The sequence below is a fragment of the Trifolium pratense genome, linkage group LG5, assembly GCF_020283565.1.
Source record: "Trifolium pratense cultivar HEN17-A07 linkage group LG5, ARS_RC_1.1, whole genome shotgun sequence".
In the NCBI taxonomy this organism is placed as follows: domain Eukaryota; kingdom Viridiplantae; phylum Streptophyta; class Magnoliopsida; order Fabales; family Fabaceae; genus Trifolium; species Trifolium pratense.
The window spans coordinates 2,538,441-2,563,637 of NC_060063.1; the positions used below are offsets into that span (position 1 = coordinate 2,538,441).

At 33.8% G+C, this 25,197-nt stretch overlaps 5 protein-coding genes and 2 pseudogenes across 5 annotated transcripts; 6 read left to right on the plus strand and 1 right to left on the minus strand.

Moving 5' to 3' along the window:
- Positions 1–850: 850 nt before the first annotated feature.
- On the plus strand, positions 851–2,675 carry LOC123885576 (F-box/kelch-repeat protein At3g06240-like). The gene is made up of 2 exons (XM_045934859.1): positions 851–1,810; positions 2,319–2,675. Exons 1-2 carry the CDS (start codon positions 874–876, stop codon positions 2,639–2,641), a joined length of 1,260 nt encoding a protein of 419 aa, XP_045790815.1. The 5' UTR covers positions 851–873; the 3' UTR covers positions 2,642–2,675.
- Positions 2,676–4,294: 1,619 nt separating this feature from the next.
- On the plus strand, positions 4,295–5,569 carry LOC123885830 (F-box protein At1g11270-like). Its single transcript, XM_045935160.1, has 2 exons — positions 4,295–4,946; positions 4,989–5,569. Exons 1-2 carry the CDS (start codon positions 4,358–4,360, stop codon positions 5,567–5,569), a joined length of 1,170 nt encoding a protein of 389 aa, XP_045791116.1. The 5' UTR covers positions 4,295–4,357.
- A 4,089-nt stretch (positions 5,570–9,658) lies between these two features.
- On the plus strand, positions 9,659–10,524 carry LOC123884380 (annotated as a pseudogene).
- Positions 10,525–10,704: 180 nt separating this feature from the next.
- LOC123885788 (putative F-box protein At3g16210) lies at positions 10,705–12,220 on the plus strand. Its single transcript, XM_045935110.1, has one exon. It carries the CDS (start codon positions 10,830–10,832, stop codon positions 11,583–11,585), a length of 756 nt encoding a protein of 251 aa, XP_045791066.1. The 5' UTR covers positions 10,705–10,829; the 3' UTR covers positions 11,586–12,220.
- A 658-nt stretch (positions 12,221–12,878) lies between these two features.
- Positions 12,879–13,562, plus strand: LOC123884381. Its single transcript, XM_045933466.1, has one exon. The coding sequence runs from the start codon at positions 12,879–12,881 to the stop codon at positions 13,560–13,562; it is 684 nt and encodes a 227-aa protein (XP_045789422.1).
- A 3,154-nt stretch (positions 13,563–16,716) lies between these two features.
- On the plus strand, positions 16,717–17,940 carry LOC123884383 (annotated as a pseudogene).
- A 419-nt stretch (positions 17,941–18,359) lies between these two features.
- LOC123884329 (glutathione hydrolase 3) lies at positions 18,360–24,882 on the minus strand. The gene is made up of 7 exons (XM_045933411.1): positions 24,570–24,882; positions 21,797–22,134; positions 20,519–21,037; positions 19,702–19,937; positions 19,343–19,607; positions 18,980–19,117; positions 18,360–18,896 (listed from the first exon to the last, which is right to left on the minus strand). Exons 1-7 carry the CDS (start codon positions 24,658–24,660, stop codon positions 18,624–18,626), a joined length of 1,860 nt encoding a protein of 619 aa, XP_045789367.1. The 5' UTR covers positions 24,661–24,882; the 3' UTR covers positions 18,360–18,623.
- Positions 24,883–25,197: the final 315 nt, after the last annotated feature.

The window sequence follows — 25,197 nt, forward strand, 5'->3', positions numbered from 1 at the left end:
CCAGATAACACAAAATTAAGAAAGTAGATTTTTGCACATTATCTTCCTATTATAACCTCATCTTAGTTCACCAATAAATTCATATTTTTTTGCACTCTTTCAAATAAATTTATTGTTATACAAAAAAAAAATATAACAAGGAAGGAATAAACTTTCCTATCGTAAAAAAAAAAGAACAAACTTTTATTTTTTTTAAGAAAAAAACTTTGTTAAAAAAAAAACTTTAGTTTTTCAAATATATATAAAAAAAAATATTGAAAAAATAAGAATAATTGACAAAGGGTATAATTGACAGATCGTATCCTTAAAACACAAACTGGACAGTTAATTAGAAACGCTAAATCTGATGAAACTGAACACTTATAAAAAAAACGGAGAGAGTAGTTTTTAGCGATTTTGAATATATAATGATTTTGAAAGAATGAATATTTGTTGTTTCGTTGGTAAAAAAAATAAAAATTACAAAAAAAAACATTTCCCTTTAGTAATCTACTTACAATGGGTGAGTCAGTTGACTGCGTCACGCATGCCAATACATAACTTTGACGATTAATATTTTAAATTGTATAAATAGTAAAAATTATAAAAATATGATATTTGAAAATACTCATCGAGATGAATCCAACAACATCAAATATGCTAATATTTGTTTTTTTGTATTAGTAGAAAAATAGAGTCAAAGTAAAATACGTAAATAACGTGTAATAGTTAAAATAACTCACTGATTTAGAGGGTGGAGTATAAATATAACCAAAAAGAACATAGAGAGAGATTGAAAACGAAAGATTACAAGTAGACTGAAAGTCACCGCTAACAACGAAACCCTAACAACATACACTAATCTCCGCAAGCGAAGTTTTTTGTCTTGCATCGATGAAGGAAACCCTAACAACATACACTAATCTCCGCAAGCGAAAAGGTGAACACATCTATATACCTGATGATATTGTTTTCTCCATTCTATCTAAATTGCCTATTAAATCTTTCAAGAGATTTGAATGTGTTGCTAAATCATGGTCTCTCTTATTTCAAAACCATCATTTCATCAACATGTTCCGCATTAACTTGTTTTCTTCTAATACTCACCGTTGTTCTTATTACGACGGAGCATCTCTCCTTCTAATGGTTTGTGACTATGGACAAGATAAATACAATTTATATTCTCTTTCTGGTGAGAGGTTTGAAAATAAGGTTAAATTAAATTGCTCAAATCCATTTCAAAACCGTGTTTGTACTCGTAGTTTTGGTTTTGGTAGTGTTAATGGTACACTTTGTCTCTATGACGATGGTTATTCTGGCGAAACTGTATTATGGAACCCGGCTACAAAGGCAATCAAGCGCCTTCCTTACGACAGTGAGGCAATTAAGGCGATTGAGTCAGATGAAGAAATTGCTAATGATTTTGCTAGTCTTGATTTTGATATGCATCTTCATGGATTCGGTTATGATGACCTTACAAATGACTATAAGGTCATTCGTTATGTAACTATTACAGGTGAGCATGCTGGTTACGGATGTATATCTATTGATGATTTGGGATATGTAGCTTTGTTACCTTTTTGGGAGATATATAGCCTAAGAAGTAACTCGTGGAAGAGACTTGATGTTGACATGCCGCCCACTTCGTTGTATCTAGAAGGAACTCAAGTCTACATGGACGGAGTGTGTCATTGGTTGTCTGAAGAAGATTGCGTTGCTGGATCGTGTTTGGTATCATTTTACTTGAGCAATGAAGTGTTCATCACAACACCCATAACCGGTGATGAAGATGATGATGATTTTGTATTTAAAGCATCGTGGATAAACTTGGTGGTAGTAAATGGCAAGGTTTTAAATTGCGGTTGCGGTCGTTGATGCAGTTGCAGTTGCAGGTATTGCGATTGCGGCTAATGCGGACACTGCGATTCAATTGCGGCCGTTGCGGCGTGAAATAATTTTTTATCCGCACAAACACAGAAAAAATACTATAATTATTGTAATTCCTTATATATCTTTTACTTATAATTCTATATAAATTTTAATTCATTTTTAAGTCATCGAGACATAAGAAGACAGAAACTCTAAAATGAAAGGACATAATGGAAAAAATAAAGGTGAGATTCTCTGAATTTTTACGAAAAGGAATATTGGATTGAACCGTTGCGGCCGTTGCAGTCAAAACTCCATTGTGTTGCGGTGAAATGCTGTTGCGTTGCGGTTGCGTTGCGGCATCACGTGTGATTTGAGTTCACACCGCAATTGCGGTCCGATGCGGTTGCAGTGCCTACCGCATCCGCAATATTGCGGCCGCATCAGGTGATGCGGTCCGCAATTTAAAACCTTGGTAAATGGGTCTATTGCATTGATCTCATATCATAAAGATATGACTTTTCACATATCAATTTTGGGTGAATTCGGTGCGGAGGAATCCTGGACTAAACTTTTAATTGTTGGACCAATGCCTTGTGTTAAGCATCCTATTGGAACAGGGACAAAAGGAGAAATATTCTTCGTAAGAGATGACGAAGAACTAGTTTGGTTTGATTTAAGGAAAACGTTCCCTCAAATGACTGTGGAGCTTGGTTTCAAAGGAGTGGGTGAAACTAGTCAGATTATTGTATACAAGGAAAACATTCTTCCACTTGGAGGAATAAATAATTAGTTATTTTTCTTGTTTTCGCTAGGAGGATAGAATGGTTGTGATTATTGATTGGATATTAATTACCTTGTATGCAAAGTATCACAATTATTGTCAATTCAATTTTGAATATTACCTTGTAATGTTTTAACTCTATCTCCTTTGTTGTATGATTTGCAATGTCTTCGTGTTTAGATTCTCTTCGATTGTTTCAATTTATGATTTCTATATTGGTCTAAGGATGTTGGATAGTTAGTTTGAATATAACTGAACAACACAACATGGTGGAACTCGCGCACTACAGTCGTGGAGGATGATGTTGCTGTTGCCGGCTATCGGTGCAGGGACTCTCTCCTTCTCTCCATCCATCTCTTTTCTGGTTCCATATGTTATCACTGTTGCTACTTTTTTTATTTTTTTATTCTGAGACTATGGTGACACTCCATTGATCACACCAATTTTGGAATTGAAAATGTTAGCAATATACCAATTTTAATATTATGGTGGTGGTACTGCATCTTCAGTAACAAGTATGGTTGGACATCCTCAAATTTCTAAGTGTCAAATTTAAGATTCGATGATTGTGATGTCTCTAGTTCTAATCACCATTCTTTTTTGTTATTTTCGCTCTTTCAGTTTTGATGCTTAATTTCTGATATAATATTTTTTATTGGATTTCGCAAATTGTGTATGATCTGTTATATTGTGTATGATCTGTTATACTTTTTCTTTTGCCATTTTGGCAGCGGTGGACTACTAGTGGCGAAACGAGACCACCTGGTGGAGAGATGGCAGAACATGGGCACGATCGTAGTGGAATAACACTGCTGTGGCCGGCTATGGTTGCATGGACTCTCTGCTTCTCTTCCTCCCTCCTCATTTCCGAAACTGGACTATTGCTTATTTCTGAAAGTGCGACCAGACCATGCAATCCAACAAACAGAATGCATCTGGAAACAACTTCAAGGTTTGATTATTATTTATGCCTTTGTCCAACAAACGGAATTATCCTATGATTACTGACTGAACTGTCTAGACCATCACTTGTCTACTTGTTTGAATTCTCTAGGCTTGTGGTTGAATGTTGATTTTTTGTTTTGCTCAATTTTAAAACGGTTTCAGTTATTTCGGCTACCAATTTATCATTTCTGTATGGGACTTTGAAAAAGTTTTCTCCTACCCGATAAATGTTTATGAAGATATTTTTTGCAGCTTACATTAATTGCTTTGATCTTCTAGGATAATTTTTCCAAAAGAAAATGTTTGGAATAACTCCCAAATATGTAGTATTTAGTAAAATTAACAGTTGAACAAACCCAAAAATATGAAATGACATAACAAAAGTCAATGCACCTGTGCGAATGCATGGGTATTTTGCTAGTTTCAAATAAAAAATCGATATCAGCAAAATATTTTTGGGTTATTTTAACAAAAAACCATAAAAACATGCCCGTTTTGCATGCGGGCCATATAGGGCTGGGCTCGTGTATTATTTTATGAGCCCGTATTTAAATTGGGTTTCGGCCCAACCCGATCAAGCTCAATTTTCATTAGGGTTGGTGCTAAACGGGGCGGTAGCCGCTTTTTTCAAAATTTGGTTAGGCTCATTATTCATTACTCATATATCCTCGCTAAAACTTCCATTCATTTGCCGATTATTGGTTAGTATTACTCTCTTAGCCTCTCTAGATCTCATTCTCCCAAAGGTTAGTTAGGGTTGTTCTCATTCGTCTTGTCTCGATGGAGAACAAATTAGTGGCTGCAACAAATTCAAAGGTGAGCAACTATATACCTGAAGATATTTCCATCTTAATTCTATCAAAATTACCTGTTAAATCTTTGAAGCGATTTGAATGTGTTCGAAAATCATGGAGTCTCTTATTTAGAACATATCAATTCATGACCATGTTCTACCTCAATTTATTTTCTAACTCTCGTCATGGTTCTTATTACGATGGAGCATCTATCTTCCTAAGGGTTTTTGAACACAATAAATACGATATATATTCTCTGTCTGGTAAGAGATTTGAAAATAAGGTCAAATTAGATTGCTTAAATCGATTTGCAAATGATATCAAATTTCGAATTTATGGTTTTGGTAGTATTAATGGCATACTTTGTCTCTATGAAAGTCTTTATTGTGGCAAAATTGTATTATGGAACCCAAATACCCATGAAATCAAGTCCATTCCGCCTAGTCCAATTGATTTAGTTGAGTCGTTTATCGCAGATGCTGCTATGGATATTGTTAGTTTTGATGTAATGTATTTTCTTCATGGATTTGGATATGATGACCGTATAGATGACTATAAGGTTATTAGTTATGTATGTATTTTGGGTGAACTCCCTGACCATGGAATTGTTTCTTTAGACTTATTGGAAGACTATCCTTTACACCCCTTATGGGTAATATATAGCATAAGAAATAACTCGTGGAGGAAACTTGATGTTGACATGCCTTATTCTTTGGATTGTTTTGAGGGAACCCAAGTCTACTTGGATGGAGTGTGTCACTGGTTTTGCGATGAAGAGACCTCCGCTGGAAGTTTGGTATCATTTTACTTGAGCAATGAAGTGTTTGTCATAACACCAATACCCTGCTATCGTGATTATCTTGTATTTGATGAACGGCGCGCACATTTGGTGGTGTTAAATGAGTACATTGCATTGATCTCATATCATCAAGATATGAATTTTCACATATCAATTTTGGGTGAAATCGGTATTGAGAAATCCTGGACTAAACTTTTAATTATCAGACCATTGTTTCCCGTTGAGCGTCCTATCGGTATTGGGACAAAGGGAGAAATATTCTACATAAGAAAGGATGAAGAACTAGTTTGGCTTGATCTAAGCATCCCAATGATTGAGGAGGTTGGTTATAAAGAAAAGGATTGTCGGATAATAATATACAAGGAAAGCAAACTTCCAATTGGAGGGATAAGTAATTAGTTATTTTTCATGTTTTCAGAATATATGATTGTGGTTTGTGAGAAATATTACATTGTATGTTAGAGAAATTTGGCAAGGGAAACAGGAACACTAACAATATCTCTGATCATGTGACTGGGAGGAATTGTATGCCATCCATCATATGTGCGAGATTGCGGAACTCGGGCACGGCATTAGTGGAGAATGGTGCTCTTTGCCTCCCTCTCATTTCTGGTCCCATTTGGTTATCACTGTTGTTACTACTTTTTATTGTATTTTTTGGCTTCAACAAAATTTTGTTGGGTTTGTGAAATTTTTTCAGTTTTGAATCTTTATTGAATACTAAGTACAATTTTTTCTTTATTGTGGTCAAACTTAACTTGAGCTTATATCTTTTTTGTGCTTAATATTTTGGTTACATTTCAATATGACCACCAAATGTGTGCCGCAGGCTGAGCTTCGGTTTAGCGGTCTATTAGACCGTTACAGAATAATTAAGTAGCTTCTTTTTTTTACTGTCTCTTTTGCTATCCTCCTCCTTCCGCGGCCATCTTTGAGCCATGTAACAGGGAGAAGGGATGGAGATGATATGTTAGAAATGACACTGTTGTGGCTGGCTATGGTTGCAAGGACTATCTGCTTCTCTTCCTCACTCCTCATTCCTGAAGCTGGACTAAGGTAAATGGTTTGTTTGTTATTTATGCCTTGTCATCTTTAGGGTGTGAATATTTTCTGCCGCTTACATTAATCATTTTGATCTTCTAGGATAATTTTGCCAAAAAGAAAATGTTTGGAATAACTCTCACATATGTAATTTTGTACAAATTAAACTTCGTAGAATTGTACATGTAAACTCAAGCGTTTACAAACTCACAGTAACTAGATCGTTGTCAATATCCGAAAGAATATTGAGCTGAAAATGAAAATGAGTTGGTTTGATCAATTTGCCGATTTCTTCGAATCCGAGATCTTATAAGTTTTAGTGGTGATTTTTTTTTGACAAACAAGTTTTAGTGGTGATTATCATTTTGTATATGGACCAAAATAAAAAATGTGATGTGAGCTTGAGCCTTGAGTATTAAGCGAGAAAAACTAACTCGTGTACATTACCTTACGCACCATTCATAGTAGATTTCACTCCTCTTTTGCTACAATAATTATGTTTTGTTTGTGTGCTGTTATGCTTACACACAATGCGCATGTAAGTTATAACTGATGTTGTAGTATGCTGTTATGCTTTGAGTTTATATTATCTTTTCAAGAAGAAGAGAAAAAAAGATACCGTCCGTGAAAATTAAAATATTCTTGGATTATTTTTATAAAAAACAGTAAGGACCTGCCATGTTAGCCCGAAGGTCATATAGGTTCGGGCTCAGGTAGTATTTTATGAGCCCGTTTTTAAATACTCTTTTTGATCCGGTCTAATTAATCCACAGTCCGTTAGGTCCGGTTCTAAACGGGCGGTAGCCCATTTTGTCAAATATTGGTTTGGTTCATTATTTATTATTGTTATATCCTCGCTAAAAATCCCATTCATTCGCTGATTATTGGTTAGTTTCACTCTCTATAAATCTCATTCTCCGTAAGGTTAGTTAGGGTTAGGGTTGTTCTCATTCGTCTTGTCTTGATGGAGAAGAAATTAGTGGCAGCAACGAATTCAAAGGTGAGCAACTATATACCTAATGATATTGTCATCTCAATTCTATCAAAATATCCAATTAAATCTTTGACACGATTTGGATGTGTTAAAAAATCATGGTCTCTCTTATTTGAAAACCATCAATTCATGAACATGTTCTAGTAAGAGATTCGAAAATAAGGTCAAATTAGATTGCTCAAGTCCATTTGATGATTTGAAAATCATTTCAATTTTCGTATTTATAGTTTTGGTAGTATTAATGGCATAATTTGTCTCTATGAAAATAATTATTATGGAAAAATTGTATTGTGAAATCCAACTACCCAGGAAATCAAGCTAATTTCTCCTAGTCCTGTTAATTTCTCCTTATAAATTAAATGACTATAAGGTTATTCGTTACGTATATCATCATGGACACATATCTTTAGAAGGTATGGAAGATATATCTTTACACCCTTTTGGGAGATATATATAGCCTGAAAGGTAATTTGTGGAGGAAACTTGATGTTGGAATGCCATCTTCTTCTTTGTAGTGTATAGAGGGAGCTCATATCTACAATGATGGGGTGTGTCATTGGTTGGATGGAGAAGATAACCCCGTTAGACTATGCTTGGTATCGTTTTACTTGAGCAATGAGTTGTTTTTGATAACACCCATACCCTCCGGTGATGACTATTATTATGTATTTCATACCTCATGGTGGATTAACTTGGTGGTGTTAAATGAGTCCATTGCTTGCTTAGGATTAGTTACGTTGATTATGATTTATTATTTTATTTATTTTTAATAAGTTAGTTCAATATTGTTATGATACATTTAAAAATTAGAACAAATTATTCTATTAAATAGGATATAAACCCAAAGAGATTGAAAATCTTAAGAAAAAATAAAAAGGAGATAACGATTGAAAACAAAAAGGTCCGTTTTTTTTTGTTTACAATGAGCTGGGGATTAAACCCACGACCTAAAGCGTTCTACTCAAATCCCTACCAAACCTAGTGGCTTAAAAAGGTCTATTATTTACGAGTAGAAACAAACAACGCTCCTACCAAAAAAAAAAACAAACAACACTTGTGTTAATTAATAATTACTACTCTTGCGACCCAAACCCTAACACCTTCATATAGTTTCTACTTTCTACGGAACACCACGTCTCATTCTCAATGTGAATCGATGGAGAAGACAACTTTGGCTGCAACAAAGGAAGAGGTGAGCACCTATATACCTGATGATATCGTCTTTTTCATTCTATTAAAACTTCCTCTTAAATCTTTAAAGCGATTTGAATGTGTTCGTAAATCATGGTTTGATCAATTTGCCGATTTCTTCGAATCCGAGATCTTATAAGTTTTAGTGGTGATTTTTTTTTGACAAACAAGTTTTAGTGGTGATTATCATTTTGTATATGGACCAAAATAAAAAATGTGATGTGAGCTTGAGCCTTGAGTATTAAGCGAGAAAAACTAACTCGTGTACATTACCTTACGCACCATTCATTGTAGATTTCACTCCTCTTTTGCTACAATAATTAGGTTTTGTTTGTGTGTTGTTATGCTTACACACAATGCGCATGTAAGTTATAACCGATGTTGTAGTGTGTTGTTATGCTTTGAGTTTATATTATCTTTTTAAAAAGAAAAAAAAAAAAAAGATACCGTCCGTGAAAATTAAAATATTCTTGGATTATTTTTATAACAAGCAGTAAGGACCTGCCACGTTAGCCCGAAGGTCATATAGGTTCGGGCTCAGGTAGTATTTTATGAGCCCGTTTTTAAATACGCTTTTTGATCCGGTCTGATTAATCCACAGTCCGTTAGGTCCGGTTCTAAACGGGGCGGTAGCCCATTTTGTCAAATTTTGGTTTGGTTCATTATTTATCCTCGCTAAAAATCCCATTCATTTGCCGATTATTGGTTAGTTTCACTCTATAAGTCTCATTCTCCCTAAGGTTAGTTATGGTTAGGGTTGTTCTCATTCGTCTTGTCTAGATGGAGAAGACATTAGTGGCAGCAACGAATTCAAAGGTGAGCAACTATATACCTAATGATATTGTCATCTCAATTCTATCAAAATATCCGATTAAATCTTTTACACGATTTGGATGTGTTAAAAAAAATACCGTTCGTGAAAATTAAAATATTCTTGGATTATTTTTATAAAAAACAGTAAGGACCTGCCACGTTAGCCCGAAGGTCATATAGGTTCGTGCTCGGCTAGTATTTTATGAGCCCGTTTTTAAATACGCTTTTTGATCCGGTCCAATTAATCCACAGTCCGTTAGGTCCGGTTCTAAACAGGACGGTAGCCCATTTTGTCAAATTTTGGTTTGGTTCATTATTTATTATTGTTATATCCTTGCTAAAAATCTCATTCATTCGCTGATTATTGGTTAGTTTCATTCTCTATAAATATCATCTCATTCTCCCTAAGGTTAGTTAGGGTTAGGGTTGTTCTCATTCGTCTTGTCTCGATGGAAAAGAAATTAGTGGCAGCAACGAATTCAAAGGTGAGCAACTATATACCTAATGATATTGTCATCTCAATTCTATCAAAATATCCGATTAAATCTTTGACACAATTTGGATGTGTTAAAAAATCATGCTCTCTCTTATTTGAAAATTATCAATTCATGAACATGTTCCAAATCAATTTATTTTCTAATTCTCACTGTTGTTCTTATTACAATGGAGCATCTCTCTTCCTAAGGGTTTTTGAAGACCATAAATGCAATAGATATTCTCTTTCTAGTAAGAGATTCGAAAATAAGGTCAAATTAGATTGCTCAAGTCCATTTGAAAATCATTTCAATTTTCGTATTTATGGTTTTGGTAGTATTAATGGCATAATTTGTCTCTATGAAAATAATTATTATGGAAAAATTGTATTGTGGAATCCAACTACCCAAAAATCAAGCTAATTCCTCCTAGTCCTGTTGAGTCTATCCGAGATAGTCTTTGACTCTTTGTGTTATACTATATATTCATGGATTTGGTTATGATTACCTTATAAATGACTATAAGGTTATTCGTTACGTATATCATCATGGACACATATCTTTAGAAGGTATGGAAGATATATCTTTACACCCTTTTGGGAGATATATATAGCCTGAAAAGTAATTTGTGGAGGAAACTTGTTGTTGGGGTGTGTCATTGGTTGGGTGGAGAAGATAACCCCGATAGACTATGCTTGGTATCGTTTTACTTGAGCAATGAGATGTTCTTGACAACACCCATACCCTCAGATGATGACTATTATGTATTTCATACCTCATGGTGGATTAACTTGGTGGTGTTAAATGAGTTCATTGCAATGATCTATGGTTCTATTGATTAGGATTAGTTACGTTGATTATGATTTATTATTATTTTTATTTTTAATAAGTTAGTTCAGTATTGTTAGGATAAGATTAAAAATTAGAACAAATTATTCTATTAAATAGGATATAAACCCAAAGAGATTGAAAATCTTAAGAAAAAATAAAAAGGAGATAGCTGGAGATCAAACCCACGACCTAAAGCGTTCTACTACGAACAAAAAAAACAACACTTTGTGTTAATTACTACTCTTGCGACCCAAACCCTAATACTACCTTCATATAGTTTCTACGGAACACCACGTCTCATTCTCTCTGTGAATCGATGGAGAAGACAACTTTGGCTGCAACAAAGGAAGAGGTGAGCACCTATATACCTGATGATATCGTCTTTTTCATTCTATCAAAACTTCCTCTTAAATCTATAAAGCGATTTGAATGTGTTCGTAAATCATGGTCTCTTTTATTTGAAAACCATAGTTTCATGAATATGTTCCGCAACAATTGTTTAGCTAGTTCTCACCGTTGTTCTTATTATGATGGAGCATCTCTTCTCCTTACAGTTTATAAACCAAGAGCAAGTTATTATCTTTCTGATGATAGGTTTCAGAATAAGGTAAAATTAGATTGGTCGCATTTGTTTGAAAACCAAAACAATTTACCTGAAACACTTAATAGTTTTGGTAGTATTAATGGTACAATTTGTTTCCATGATCAAGGAAGATTTGGAAAAACTGTATTGTGGAACTGGAACCCAGCTACCCACACATTCAAGATTCTTCCCCTCAGTCCGTTGATCGAGTCGTCTCTCCCAAATGTAGATTTTTTTAGGGTTCAAGTTATAACAGATATTCATGGATTTGGCTATGACAACCTTACAAATGACTATAAAATCATTCGTTATGTATCTATTACTGTTGAACACCGTTACTACCGGAACTGCATTTTCAATGAATATTTAAACCCCTTTTGGGAGATATATAGTTTAAGAAGTAACTCGTGGAAAGAACTTGATGTTTGCGTGCCTTCTTCGTACCAAACTAAGCGGACCCAAGTCTACATGGATCACGTGTGTCATTGATTGGGTAATAAAGATCAACGAATTAGCCCCATTGAACCATGTTTGGTGTCATTTTACTTAAGCAATGAGGTGTTCCTCATAACACCCAAACCCTTAGACTTAGATGATTGTTTTGATGTTTTTAATATCAGAGGAAATTGGGTAAACTTGGTTTTAAATGGGTCTATTGCGTGATCTCATATCATGTAGAGACGACCATTGAGAGTTGAAAGGTCTTCTGGAATAGTAAATCCTTCATCTACAATGTCCCATAAATCTTGAGAGCAAAAAAATTAATGTCTTCATTTTAAAGCTCCAAAAATCATAGTTTTCACCATTAAAGATAGGGATATTCATAGATGATGGTTGAAAGATATTGGCCATGTCTAAGGGGAAAATTTAGAAATGATGTAGATATAAGGAGGGTTTGGTTGGAAATATATGAATGAAATTTCTACGCCCAATGTATGATCGAACGTAGCTCTGATGTCACTATTAGTAGTTGAGGTAGTAGTGATAGTTTATAAAATAGATATATAGTGTAGAATGCTTAGTTGATAGTTGAATAGTAGTAGCAAGAAGTGTGAGGATCACTTAGAGCAAGAATATATTGTATTGCTCTCCACTTGGATACCTTACAAATGAGTCATGGTTACATATTTATAGGTGTGGATGACATATTCTAGATCATTCATGATATGTCCTAGTACTTACTTATTCTACTAACTACTCAAGTAATCTAGAAATTTCTACAAGTTTACAACATCACTTAATAACTACTCCATCCGTCCCAAATTATAAGGGAAAAAAACATTTTTTTTTGTCCCAAATTATAAGAGAAAAAATAATTTTCAAGAATGTTTTTTTTCCTTATTTTCATAAAATTAAATGTAAATTGCATTTAATTTCTTCTCTCTCTCATTTTCTCAATAAACAACAACCAATAAAAATTGTTGTTACATTTTCCTATGCAACTTATTCCAAGAAAAACCCACAAAAATGTACTTCAAATTATCATGTTTTACTTTTTCTTAATAAGTGTGATTTTTTTATTTTCTCTTATAATTTGGGATGGAGAGAGTATTAATTATTCTACAACTTACTAATGAATTCTAGTAAATTCTAGAAATGTGCATCATATTCTAAGAGATAGTATTAATGGTACACTTTGTTTCCATGATCAAGGAAGATTTGGAAAAACTGTATTGTGGAACCCAGCTACCCACACATTCAAGATTCTTCCCCTCAGTCCGTTGATTGAGTCGTCTCTCCCAAATGTAGATTTTTTTAGTTTTCAAGTTATAACAGATATTCATGGATTTGGCTACGACAACCTTACAAATGACTATAAAATCATTCGTTTATGTCTCTATTATTGTTGAACACCGTTACTACCGGAACTGCGTTCACAATGAATATTTAAACCCCTTTTGGGAGATATATAGTTTAAGAAGTAACTCGTGGAAAGAACTTGATGTTTGCGTGCCTTCTTCGTACCAAACTAAGCGGACCCAAGTCTACATGGATGACGTGTGTCATTGGTTGGGTAATAAAGATCAACGAATTAGCCCCATTGAACCATGTTTGGTGTCATTTTACTTAAGCAATGAGGTGTTCCTCATAACACCCAAACCCTTAAACTTAGATGATTGTTTTGATGTTTTTAATATCAGAGGAAATTGGGTAAACTTGGCTGTGTTAAATGGGTCTATTGCGTTGATCTCATATCATGTAGAGACGACCACTTTGCACTTATTAATTTTGGGTGAACTCGGTATAAAGGAATCATGGATCAAACTCTTTGTTGTTGGACCGTTGCCTTGCATTAAGTATCCTATCGGAGTGGGGATGAAAGGTGAAATATTCTTCATAAGAAAAGATAACGAACTAGTTTGGTTTGATTTACGTACCCAAACATTTGTGGAGCTTGGTTATAAAGCAGAGGATTATTTTAGTAGGATAACACTTTACAAGGAAAGATTTCATCCAATTGAATGATTAAGGTAATAATAATATATGAAATCATTTCATGTTGCTTTATCGATTTTATTTTGAATGTTTAGTTTCTTTTGTTGTAATGTCTTAACATTTCTCATAACTAGTTTTATCTAAGATTATTAACATATATATCTATGCCTATATATGTTTAATCTTCTGCTTTATTATTTCTTTCGATCAAGATCAATTACACATCTAAATTAATAAATTGGGCTTGTTCAAGTTTGATGGCTTAGTTCAAATCAATTAATATTCTTCATGTCCCTCTGATTGTATAGAATAATATTATATGAATCCTAAGATGAAATGATTAACAAAGACTTGAAGCAGTACCACCTTAATATTACGATTAGTAAATTACATGAAGATGCAAAAGCACCAATACTGAAAGTGAGACTTAAAAGTTACCTAAAATTCATTTAAAATAACATTAAAAACAAAAATACTAAATGTCCAAATATCAAATATGAACGGTGTCCTCAACAATACATCACATGCACAAAATGTCGCGTGGTTGAATTGTGTTGAGTACTTAAATCATAGTCTTGTTCCTTAGAGATTAAGAAATATGTGATTGAATTGTGTTGAGTTAACTCATGTGTTTCATTGTTTCTCATATCATCAGAGAAGGTAACCGTTTTGCAACAAAAATTGCTTCCATTAGGGTACAAAGTAATGGTTTTGTTTGATGGGATTATATTCCCTCATATGTTTCTGATTAGAATAAAATATTTTTTGACGACCAATAAAATAGTATGTAAAAGCCTTAAGAGTGAGAATATCTTAAAACCAATAACCTTGTATTACCCAATCAATGCACTAGAAATTGAGGTTTTGTTGAATGAATTGAAGATTGTAGTTAGGTTTGTATTTGTGTAGAGTTGAGTTGAGTTTGGATTTGTTTATTGTTTGATTTTAGGATTCAAACACTTTGAAAGCATCAATTTTTCTTCCACTCCTATTCCTGTTATGCGTTAAATAATTTTAAAATAGAGAGGATGAAGATGATTTTCACTTAGATTTAGATTTAATTATAAGGGTATAAATGTAATCAACTATTTTTCAAGTTTTATGGGTCCCACCAATTTTTTTAAAAGAAACATGTTATAGAAGGTCATTTTGGAAGAACCATGGTGGACCCAAAAAATTGGGAACCATACTAGGGGCTACCTTTAAAATGTTTAATCATTATTGTTTTAAAAAAACAGTTTATAAAATTTTAAAAATAAAATATATTTTTAAAACAAATTAAAATTAGTTTTAAACAATAATTTTTAAACCTTTTATTAAACAATATTAATATATTTTTAAATTTTAAAAATTATTTAATTTTATTTTTTAATTTTAAAATGCCACATGAACAATTTTAGTCAAAAAAAAAAAGTTAATGGTGTGTTGGTCAAACTTAAGGGCCAAAAATTGTTTAGCGAATCGTCACACAAATCCGCCAACTCGTTAATAAATGATGCGGGCTTGATATTTAAGCTCGAACTCTTAAGTTAGGCCTAAACATGGCAGACCGTCCGCTTTGGAATTAAAAAAGAAAAAAGAAGAAGATAATGTGTAAATGACTAAATTCTCATATATATTTTTGAAGAAGTAAAAAGCCTATATTAATTGTGAAGAGATAGAAAATCTTTCCAAAAAGTATATATATATATATATATATATATATATATATATATATATATATATATATATATATATATATATATATATATATATATATATATATATAGAGTCAGGATCCGTTGACACCAGGTGTCAAACTTAAGTTTGACACTAAATCTCAACCGTTTATTTGTTTTAATCTAATGGCAGTAATTGTTTGTTAACTTAAGTCACGTGAGTGAGCTTTTCTCCCCCAATCCCAACTCTCCCAACAACAGACGCACTCGTTTTACTGCTTCATCTGCGTTAACCAACATATTTTGAAAGAGAACCAACTGAATCATGCCTCTCCTCACTGAACTCCTATACAATCACCTCCTTTTATTCATAACCAGCAATGATAGTAATTCACGATTCTTCTTCTGTACAGTACATCGAGATTGACTACCAATTCAATTTAATTTAAAGGATTTTTTTTTTCCTTTCTATTTTACCAAAATCACAATATTGAATTTATTATATATATGCAGGTATCTTGCGTTAATGATTTACAAGCTAGCTAACATGTCTGATTGTCCAATTGAAGTTAATATTTGAATTATTTAATCATAGCCAAAATCTAAATCGACGGCATCTCTAAAACCCAATTCTCACATCTAAAATCCCATCAATTTAAGCAAGCAAACTCATCCAAAACACCACTAGATTCATACCTTCATCTGATTAGGATCGATTACATGAAATCTACATTAAACGTCTGCATATGATGCAATTCATTCGATGAATTAACTGATGAGTGGATATGACGGATAATAACAAATTTTCCGTGAATAACACTAATCGTGGATTCTGAAGAAAAAGAAAGAGGGAGTGAGAATTGTGTGGATGCTAACAAAATAGACTCACGTGAGTTAATTTAGAAATTGATTATTAGCCTTTGATTTTAAAAAAATTTATGGTTGAGATTTGGTGTCAAATTAAAGTTTGACACCTGGTGTCAACGGATCCTGACTCATATATATATGAGGAGGGATTAAATTACACCGGTGTAACATTTGAGTAATGTTACACCGCTCAATAACGCTTTAACGAATACAAATTTTACAAAATTCACTGTTGGATTGAAAGCTTATATCGTATAGATCATCCATGTTAAATTTTACAAAAATCTAAAATCGTTTGATATGTTATTGAGACCGATGAAGATTAATGGTTTATGCGTTTTTATTGAATACCGTTAATCTTGATCTATCTCAAGAACATATCAAACGATTTTAGATTTTTATACAATTCAACATAGATGATCTATACGATATAAGCTTTCAATCCAACGGTGGATTTTGTAAAATTTGTATTCGTTAAAGCGTTATTGAGCGGTGTAACATTACTCAAATGTTACACCGGTGTAATTTGATCCCTCCCCTATATATATATATATATATATATATATATATATATATATATATATATATATATATATATATATATATGTGACTACTTAGGGTTAGGGTTGCAATTTTCAAGCGAAGTTCGTCTCGTCTCGATGGAGAAGAAATCAGTGGCGCCAGTAACAAATGCAATAATGAGCAAGTATATACCTGAAGAAATTACCTTCACCATTCTATCGAAACTCCCTCATAAATCTTTAAAGCGATTTGGATGTGTACGCAGATCATGGTCTCTCTTATTTGCAAACCATCATTTCATGAACATGTTACGCAGTAATTTCTTATCTAATTTGCATTGTTGTTCTTATTACGACCAAGCATCTCTCCTCTTGAAGTTTCCTGAGCTTGAACCCTTGAAAGATGTTTTGTATACTCTTTCTGGTGAGATGTTTGAGAATAAAGTCAAATTAGATTGTTCGAATGCATTTACAAACCAATATTTATATCGTATCTTTGGTTTTGGTAGTATTAATGGCATAGTTTGTCTTCATGAATATGATGATATTGGCAAAATTACATTGTGGAACCCAGCTACTCAGGAAATTAAGCTCATTCCTCCCAATCCTGTGGTTGAGTCGTCGATCCTAGATTTGTCTAAGGATTTTGTTAATCTTTCTTGTTTGTCTAATCTTCATGGATTTGGTTATGACATTGTTATAGATGACTATAAGGTCATTCGTTATGTATGTTTTTTTTGTGATATCAATGAACCATTGGAAGATAGTCAAACAAATGTATTTTTATACGGCTTTTGGGAGATGTATAGTCTAAGAAGTAACTCATGGAAGAATCTTAATGTTGACATGCCGTCTTCTATGTATTGTATGGATGGAACCCAAGTCTACATATATAGATGGAGTGTGTCGTTGGTTGTTTAGAGAAATTTGCCCAACTGGACTATGTATGGTGTCATTTTATTTGAGCAATGAGGAGTTCATTATAACACTCATACCCTTAGACGAAGATGATTATTTTAAATTTAAAGTGTAGTATATAAATTTGGTGATGTTAAATGGATTCATTGCCTTGATCTTCTTTCATCAAGAGACTACTACTTTTCACATATCAATTTTGGGTGAACTCGGTTTCAAGGAATCATGGACTAAACTCTTTATTGTTGGACCATTGCCTGTGTTGATCTTCCTATCGGAATCGGCACCAAAGGGGAAATATTTTTCGAAAGAAAAGATAATAAACTAGTTTGGCTTGATTTACGTACCCATATGATTGAGGAGGTTGGTTTCAAAGAAGTGTGCGATACTAGTAGGATAATAATATACAAGTAAAGTATTCTGCCAATTGGAAGATTAAGTAATTAGTTGTTTTTCTTATTTTCACCAAGAGATATAATCTTGTATGCAATGTGGCTTGTAAATTATATGAAAAACTTTATAATATATTGAGCAACAAATCTCTATTTGAATTTTCATTACATTCTGTTAGCAAATATCTATGCCCCTATGTTTAATTTTCTGCTTTATTTTTTCTTGTGATCAATTACACATCTAAATTAATAAATTGGGCTTGTTCAAGTTTGATGGCTTAGTTCAAATCAATTAATATTCTTCATGTCCCTTTGATTGTATAGGATCACATTAGATGAATTTTGTGCTAATCAGTGCAACTGATTAGGTTTTTTATTTTTATGTTCCTAACAAATGTATAGGTAATAAATAGGCTAAATCACAGAAACCAGAACTTAACTAAATTCTTACCATGAAATACAATGGCCATGCAATTCAGCTGATAACAAATCTTTATTGACTATGCTTCAATTTTCTTCAAGTTTAAGACTCAAGTCGTCTGCAACAATTTACCAAAGAAACTTTATATGAATTCTCAAGTATTCAATAATTTACAAACAGAACTCAAGAACTAACTCAAATCACTTTATTCATCCTTCCAACAATAGCTTCGAGCCAAGCACTATACATGAATATACTGTAACAATAACTGGACAATTTGAATTTTACAAATTTCAATATGAATCGATCGATTTCATTTAAACAGCAGCTGGACAACCACCCTTTCTTGGATCACTCACTGCCGTTAGAGTACCATGCGTTACATGTGAATTGGTGTCTTCACCGATTTTCCTATTAATGTTAATAGGTGTTTTGGGAGTATGAACAATAAGCTGAGTAACAGCTTTTCCTCCACATGCACACAGTTGATGACCTCTCTCTTTTAGGAAAAGCCTACTTTCTTTTGAAAGCTCAATGTGATCGCCATTATGAGCAGTCAAGTTCTCGTAGTAAACTAAATCCGGTATTAGCTACATGAGATAAATATCACAATTAGATAGAAGTTAGGAGAATCATACATGAAGAAACTATTTAAATACAGAAGAGTTAGAACCTTTGTATAGATCCTTGGTCTCAAAACCGCATCTAAAGGTTTCATTCCTAAGATAAAATGATTAACAAAGACTTGAGTCACTGCTGGAATAATGTTCATTCCACCGCTTCCTCCAAGTACCCCGACCAATTGGTCATCCTACCAAAGCAAAGCAGAAGAAATTTTACAAGACTTTATCATATGATAATTGTGTGCCTGTGTCTATATAGTCAATATTGTATCAAGTAAAGATTTTTTGTTCTAAAGTGAACGATTCACTTTAGAGGATAAAGTGAATAATCTCAACAATTGGTTGCGTATTCTTAGAATTGGGAGAATGTACTTGTAACATTAACAATTTATTTCTTGAGCCGTAAGCAATACCTTTGTGATGATAATAGGAGTCATCGAAGACAATGGCCTTTTGTTTGGTTCAATAAAATTAGTTGGTGCCGGAGGTAGTTTTTCTGGGGATATATCAGTTGGTATGGAGAAGTCGTCCATTTCGTTATTGATCACAATACCAGTTGAAGTAGAACGAATCCCCGCTCCAAAAGGCCAGTTTACAGATGTTGTTAGTGATACAGCATTTCTATCAGCATCTACAACACACAAATGGCTTGTTCCATGATCTCTAAGTTGGCTCCACCTGCATGCAATGCATATACCCTTTTGATATTAACAACTTAGTTTGCAACAAATCATGAAAAAAGGTAAAGTTTTTATCCAAATTCAAACCACACCTGTACATATAGTACTCTGGAGGGAAAGTAGTGTTATCAAGTATCTTGCGCTGAATAGTTTGTGCAAAAGACGGGGAAAGCATTTCAGATACAGTTCGACTAATGTTTTCGAAGTCGGGGTCCCCCAAGTTCATTCGGACAGCAAACATATGTTTCATAGCTTCTATTAGTCTATGAATACCCAAATTTCCCTTTGCAGCATCCGGACTTCCATAGCTGTCCAAGATGTTTAGGATCTGTTCGTACTAACTATTAGAATATACAAGCATACAATTGCTTTTTAATTAAAAATGGTTTCTTGTTTTGCATTAGAGTTTAATGAGCATGTACTAATAAGTGAATAAAAGTCTTATACAAACGTCCGATCATCTCTTACTTTGTAGATATTCGAGGACAAGTTTTAGAAAAGTAATATAACATAGATATTTGGTGAAATGTGATTGAAGTATTGAACATTTGTATAAAATTCCTCTTTTATATTGTCAAATCTTAGCATATGCATACAATCAGCAAGCACATAGGTGGCCGTTGTGTCAAGATCGAACAGTCCAAATTTCATGCTTGGTTTTTAGATTTTAAAAAACAATAAAATCTGCATTAAAATCTAGACAGTTCGATATTGATCCAACGGCCACCGATGTGTGATTGTGTGACTGTGGGATTGCTGACAGCAGGTAATCTGAATACCATTCCAACCCTTGGGCCAAAACTGCATACATGTCTATATTTTCAGTATTTGGCTATGAAAACGACGATAAGGTCATGATTTCTACAGTATAAATATCATAAATTAAAGGAGGAATAGGAATCTACAAACCAGAGAAAGCGCTAGTGTTCCACTTGAAGGAGGTGGCATTCCATATATGGTGTATCCCATCACATTTACAGTCTGTGCATCTGTAATTTCCACCTTGTAATTTCGTAAATCCTCCATTGTTAAAATGCCACCGTCTTCTATGACATCCTTTAATAACTTCTCACCAATGGTTCCATTGTAGAAAGCTTGTGGCCCTTCGTCTGCTAATATCTCTAAGGTTTGTCCAAGTTCCACATTACTACACATATCCCCTCCTTTTAACAAAATTCCATTAGGTGCATATATACTTTTTAACCCAAGATCATTCATTATCTTATCTTCATCATTAACTAGGTGATCATGTAGACTAGGGGACACTACAAAACCATTTTTTGCAAGTTTTATAGCTGGTTGGAATAAGGTCTTCCATGGCAGTCTTCCATGCTTCAACCAGGCTGCATGAAGGCCAGCCAACTCACCAGGAACTCCCATCGACAAGGCACCTGAGAACTTAGCTTCGGGATTTCTCTGATACATATTCTGCTTTGACAGTCAAACATTTACACAAATGTAAGTTGCATTTTTGTAGATTTCTGCAAAGGAAAATGATCAAAATGATATATTATCTGCTAGCTTTCAATATGTCCATGTAAGCTGCACAAGTGTGAGCGTTTTTTCTTTTTTCTTTTCATAAATGAAGTTTTAATGCCAGTATACCAAAGAAAATAATTCGTCACGACAACTTTCCACAACATGCATTAAGAACTTGGAAACAACAAACAAGAATAAACCACACAAAAGATCAAAGAAAAGAGAAGAAAAAACAAGAAACAAAGATTTAAGTGGTATAGTCAATGTGACTTGGCGTAGAGACAATTAGAGTGGGAGAAACTTTCTCCACCTCCACAATTTCTAAAAACACAACAGATATTTTCCAAAGGTCAATTCTGAATGACATATTTTGTCCGGAAGTGTATTTTCAAAATGGTACAAAATTCACGTTTTTTTCGTGATGTGTGTACATCAGAAGTGATATTTGAGGGTGTGGAGTGTTCCTCCAGTAGAAAGTTTCTTATTTCTTTCGGAAAAACATATAATGAGTTTGCAAGTATACAATGAGCAGCCCTATTAAGCTCCAAAATATCCAGATTTAATTCGGGTCAGCCCATTAACATAACTAAAGGAATCCCAAACCATTCATTTTCTATCTAGAATGGATTACGTATATTAATTTCATTCTATCTAGAATGGATTACGCTTGTTAATTTGATTCAATTGTTTCAGCAATTTCAATCAAACCTGCGAAGCAGCTAAAGGAGCAGTTTCTCTCATGTCAAAAGCTTGGGCTTTGGAGCTAGAAGAAGATTTCACAACCATGAAAGAGCCGCCTCCTATGCCACTTGAAGCTTGAAAAACAACACCAACGCATAACGCAGCAGCCACTGCAGCATCAACCGCATGTCCACCAAGCTTAAGCATTGAAACACCAACTGCAGAACAACGAGCATCATCAGCTGCAACAACTCCGATTTCTGATTCAATAACATTTCCCTCATTGGTTGTTTTTCCCTCATTATATCTTTCTGTCCCTTTCAATATCTCAAAATTTATGCCGCCTCTTACAGCAAACCCAACAACTAGAAAATAAAAGAATTGCAGTTAGCATCAGAAACAATAAAACAATATGATAATCAAATTACATTAGTGTGAACCAGATATGTTTGCAAGTGCATAATACACTACCTGTCACGAATATCGAGGCCTAACTCATCCTTACAAAACCGGCTTGTAAGGTGAGGATTGCCTCCTCTTTATAAACTCTTCTCAAGAGTCCTATCTATCCGATGTGGGACTAAATCCCACCGAGTGTTGGCTGCTAACACCCTCCCTCACGCTTCAGCCCAGCGGAATGGGCCTGAAGCGTGGACGACGGAGGAAGGCGGAAGCCCGACGATAGACCCGATAGGCTCTGATACCATGTCACGAATATCGAGGCCTAACTCATCCTTACAAAACCGGCTTGTAAGGTGAGGATTGCCTCCTCTTTATAAACTCTTCTCAAGAGTCCTATCTATCCGATGTGGGACTAAATCCCACCGAGTGTTGGCTGCTAACACTACCAAGTACCAACAATTGGCGTTGTTAATCTTGCGCACCTTGTGAGACGATTACAACTCATATACTGATAATTTCCTCTGTACCCCTTGTTCCATTTTGGTGTGTTAACAAAACTTCTTTGGCGTTTTCAAAAAAGAAAAATGTTACAATATACCAGTGAGGCAGCGACCCTCGTGTGTATCTTTCCTATAATCTATACCACATTCCAGGTGAATGCTTAGCTTATTTACACAATCTCAATTAAGTATATGAAACAAACAACTAAAACACTAACCTTTCTTGTTTATATGAATTCAAAAGGATGTAACAAGGTATTCGAACATGAATTCCAGGTGAATGCTTAGCTTATTTACACAATCCAATTAAAGAAATCAAGAATTTCATAGTCTATCTATTGAACATGAATTCAAAAGGATCTAACAAGGTATTCGAAGATGGGAACATACAATTTTAATTATAGATCCATGTCTATCTACAGGCACAGTTAACTATCCCCCTCAACAGTTTTTGTTCCCATCGTTTTAGATTCAACAGTAAGTAAAACTTTACAATGCCCTTCATTGGCTCCTCCATCTGCATATCCTTCATCAGTTCAACATCAACACCTGCATAAGAGAATTCTATCGAAGTGCCTCTTTAATTTTTCAGCAACTTCATTCTTTATATCCGCCCTTTTCTTTTCTTCTCAATTTTCCATTTCAACACCTGCACAAGCTTCAATCTATAACAGTTTCATCATCATATATTTGTCACTCCAAACAAGAGGCTAAAACGCAACACGCATCATTAACTCCATTACCAACTAATAGTCCTTAACAATTCCAAATGCTGACAACAACTATATTTTTTATTTTTTTTTGGCTTTCACCACTCGTTGAATCTGGTTCGGGGGTCAGTTTTGGCATCAAGTGAAACAGTTTATTTCTCCAATTCCATGTCCACTTTCATCTACCTTAAGATAATATCGACACTTCCATTACCTTTACATTCTTATCCACTGCAATACTAAATAGCCTATGCAACCGGTTTTTCAACACTTCATCACCTACTTAAAGATCTTTCCAAAAGAGAGTATCCCTTCCTACCACAGCCTCTTCCCTTATTCTGCTTGAAACCCAATTATAAAGTATTCCATCAACTCCATTCTCTAAATTTTGTATGTCCATCCACCACAATGAGGTCACTTTCAAACCCTCTCTCACCACCCCATCCTGCACAGCATATTTGGGCACAAACATCCGCAACCACTTACACAATATGGCCCTATATATGAAACACCAACACAGACACGAATAACAAACACGATGTGGGACTCCTAACATAAAGCCACATAAAATCCCTCACATTTTTTACCACGTCATCTCTCCCTCTACAAATTTTGTCCCAATTTAACCCAATGAATCCTCCTAGCCCATTTTACCAAACAAAATTTTCTTATTTTCTACTGGAATTAATCAAAAAATATCTAATTAGCTGAAACAACAGGCTATAAAAAACAAGAAACTTTGTTATGATTTCAGTCAAATATTCCTCTTCAAATTCATCATTGTGGTTTTCTGAATTCATTTTCTTATTACTCCCTTTTGTCCTTAACATAAGAGAAAGTTTATCGTGAATCTAATGTATTTAGTCTATATTATAGACTAGATACATTAGATTTTCAATGAATCTAAGTATTACCACCATACAATCAACCATCTAAAAATTCATACATCTAAATAACTTATTGTACCACACAAAATGTTCCCTTTGGACTTTCCCCATCATGATAATGATGAATCATGAATATACACAAATGGGGTTATCAAATATTCATCTATGAAGTTTATTCATGAAGAAAAATAACATCTTTATGTATTTATCAGTCAAATATAGCTTAATAATCATAATAAGAATGATAAAAAAAATAATAATAAAAGTGGTTGCAATAAAAAAAGGGAAAAAGAGAACTAACTTATGGTGATAGCGACAAAGAAGAGAAGAATCTTGGTTTTGAATTTGTTGGGAAAAACATGATGGGGTCCCAACAAAGGAGAAGAATCCATTATCTGATGAAAGGGTTAGTGGAACTAATTGAAGAGATTCATGGAATATATTATATATATAGTAGTAGCTACTGCATCAGAGTGGTGATTATTGTTATGATGTTTGACTTTGTTTTTTATAGATTTGAGTTTATGGTTCTATCTGTAAATTCGGTTTTAACAGTTGCCGAGTATTTAGTTATGTTTGTTAAGATATATCTCCCTAATCCGTGGAGTTCGGTTGTCGGGTGAGAGTTTAGTTGCGATATAAGTAAAGTTTGATTAAAATTGTAATTTAGAGTTCGGCTGCGAAGTAATTAAAGTTTTGCTAAAAATTGTTCCTGTTAGAAATCGAATCCGAATTCTTCCGAATGATTTGCCATAATGAGTCCATTAATCATTTGAATTTAATGTTTTAGTTAAATAATCCTTTTGTTTCTTATTATAGAAATTCTTACCAAAAATCACCACATTATAAAAAGTTGTTAAAGTAATAAATTTGTCCGAAATATGTGTGAATATTATTATATTACTTTTTATATTAAATATATTAAATGT

Excerpts from the sequence above, each read along its gene's own strand:
- LOC123885576 (XM_045934859.1), top strand. The coding sequence starts at position 874 with ATGAAGGAAACCCTAACAACATACACTAATCTCCGCAAGCGAAAAGGT. Across the intron at positions 1,811-2,318 it reads AGCATCGTGGATAAACTTGG|CCTTGGTAAATGGGTCTATT; the intron begins TGGTAGTAAATG and ends CGCAATTTAAAA.
- LOC123885830 (XM_045935160.1), top strand. The coding sequence starts at position 4,358 with ATGGAGAACAAATTAGTGGCTGCAACAAATTCAAAGGTGAGCAACTAT. Across the intron at positions 4,947-4,988 it reads TAAGGTTATTAGTTATGTAT|ACTTATTGGAAGACTATCCT; the intron begins GTATTTTGGGTG and ends TTGTTTCTTTAG.
- LOC123885788 (XM_045935110.1), top strand. The coding sequence starts at position 10,830 with ATGGAGAAGACAACTTTGGCTGCAACAAAGGAAGAGGTGAGCACCTAT.
- LOC123884381 (XM_045933466.1), top strand. The coding sequence starts at position 12,879 with ATGGATTTGGCTACGACAACCTTACAAATGACTATAAAATCATTCGTT.
- LOC123884329 (XM_045933411.1), bottom strand. The coding sequence starts at position 24,660 with ATGGATTCTTCTCCTTTGTTGGGACCCCATCATGTTTTTCCCAACAAA. Across the intron at positions 19,608-19,701 it reads CCAGAGTACTATATGTACAG|GTGGAGCCAACTTAGAGATC; the intron begins GTGTGGTTTGAA and ends CATTGCATGCAG. Across the intron at positions 19,118-19,342 it reads CTCCTATTATCATCACAAAG|GATGACCAATTGGTCGGGGT; the intron begins GTATTGCTTACG and ends TTGCTTTGGTAG.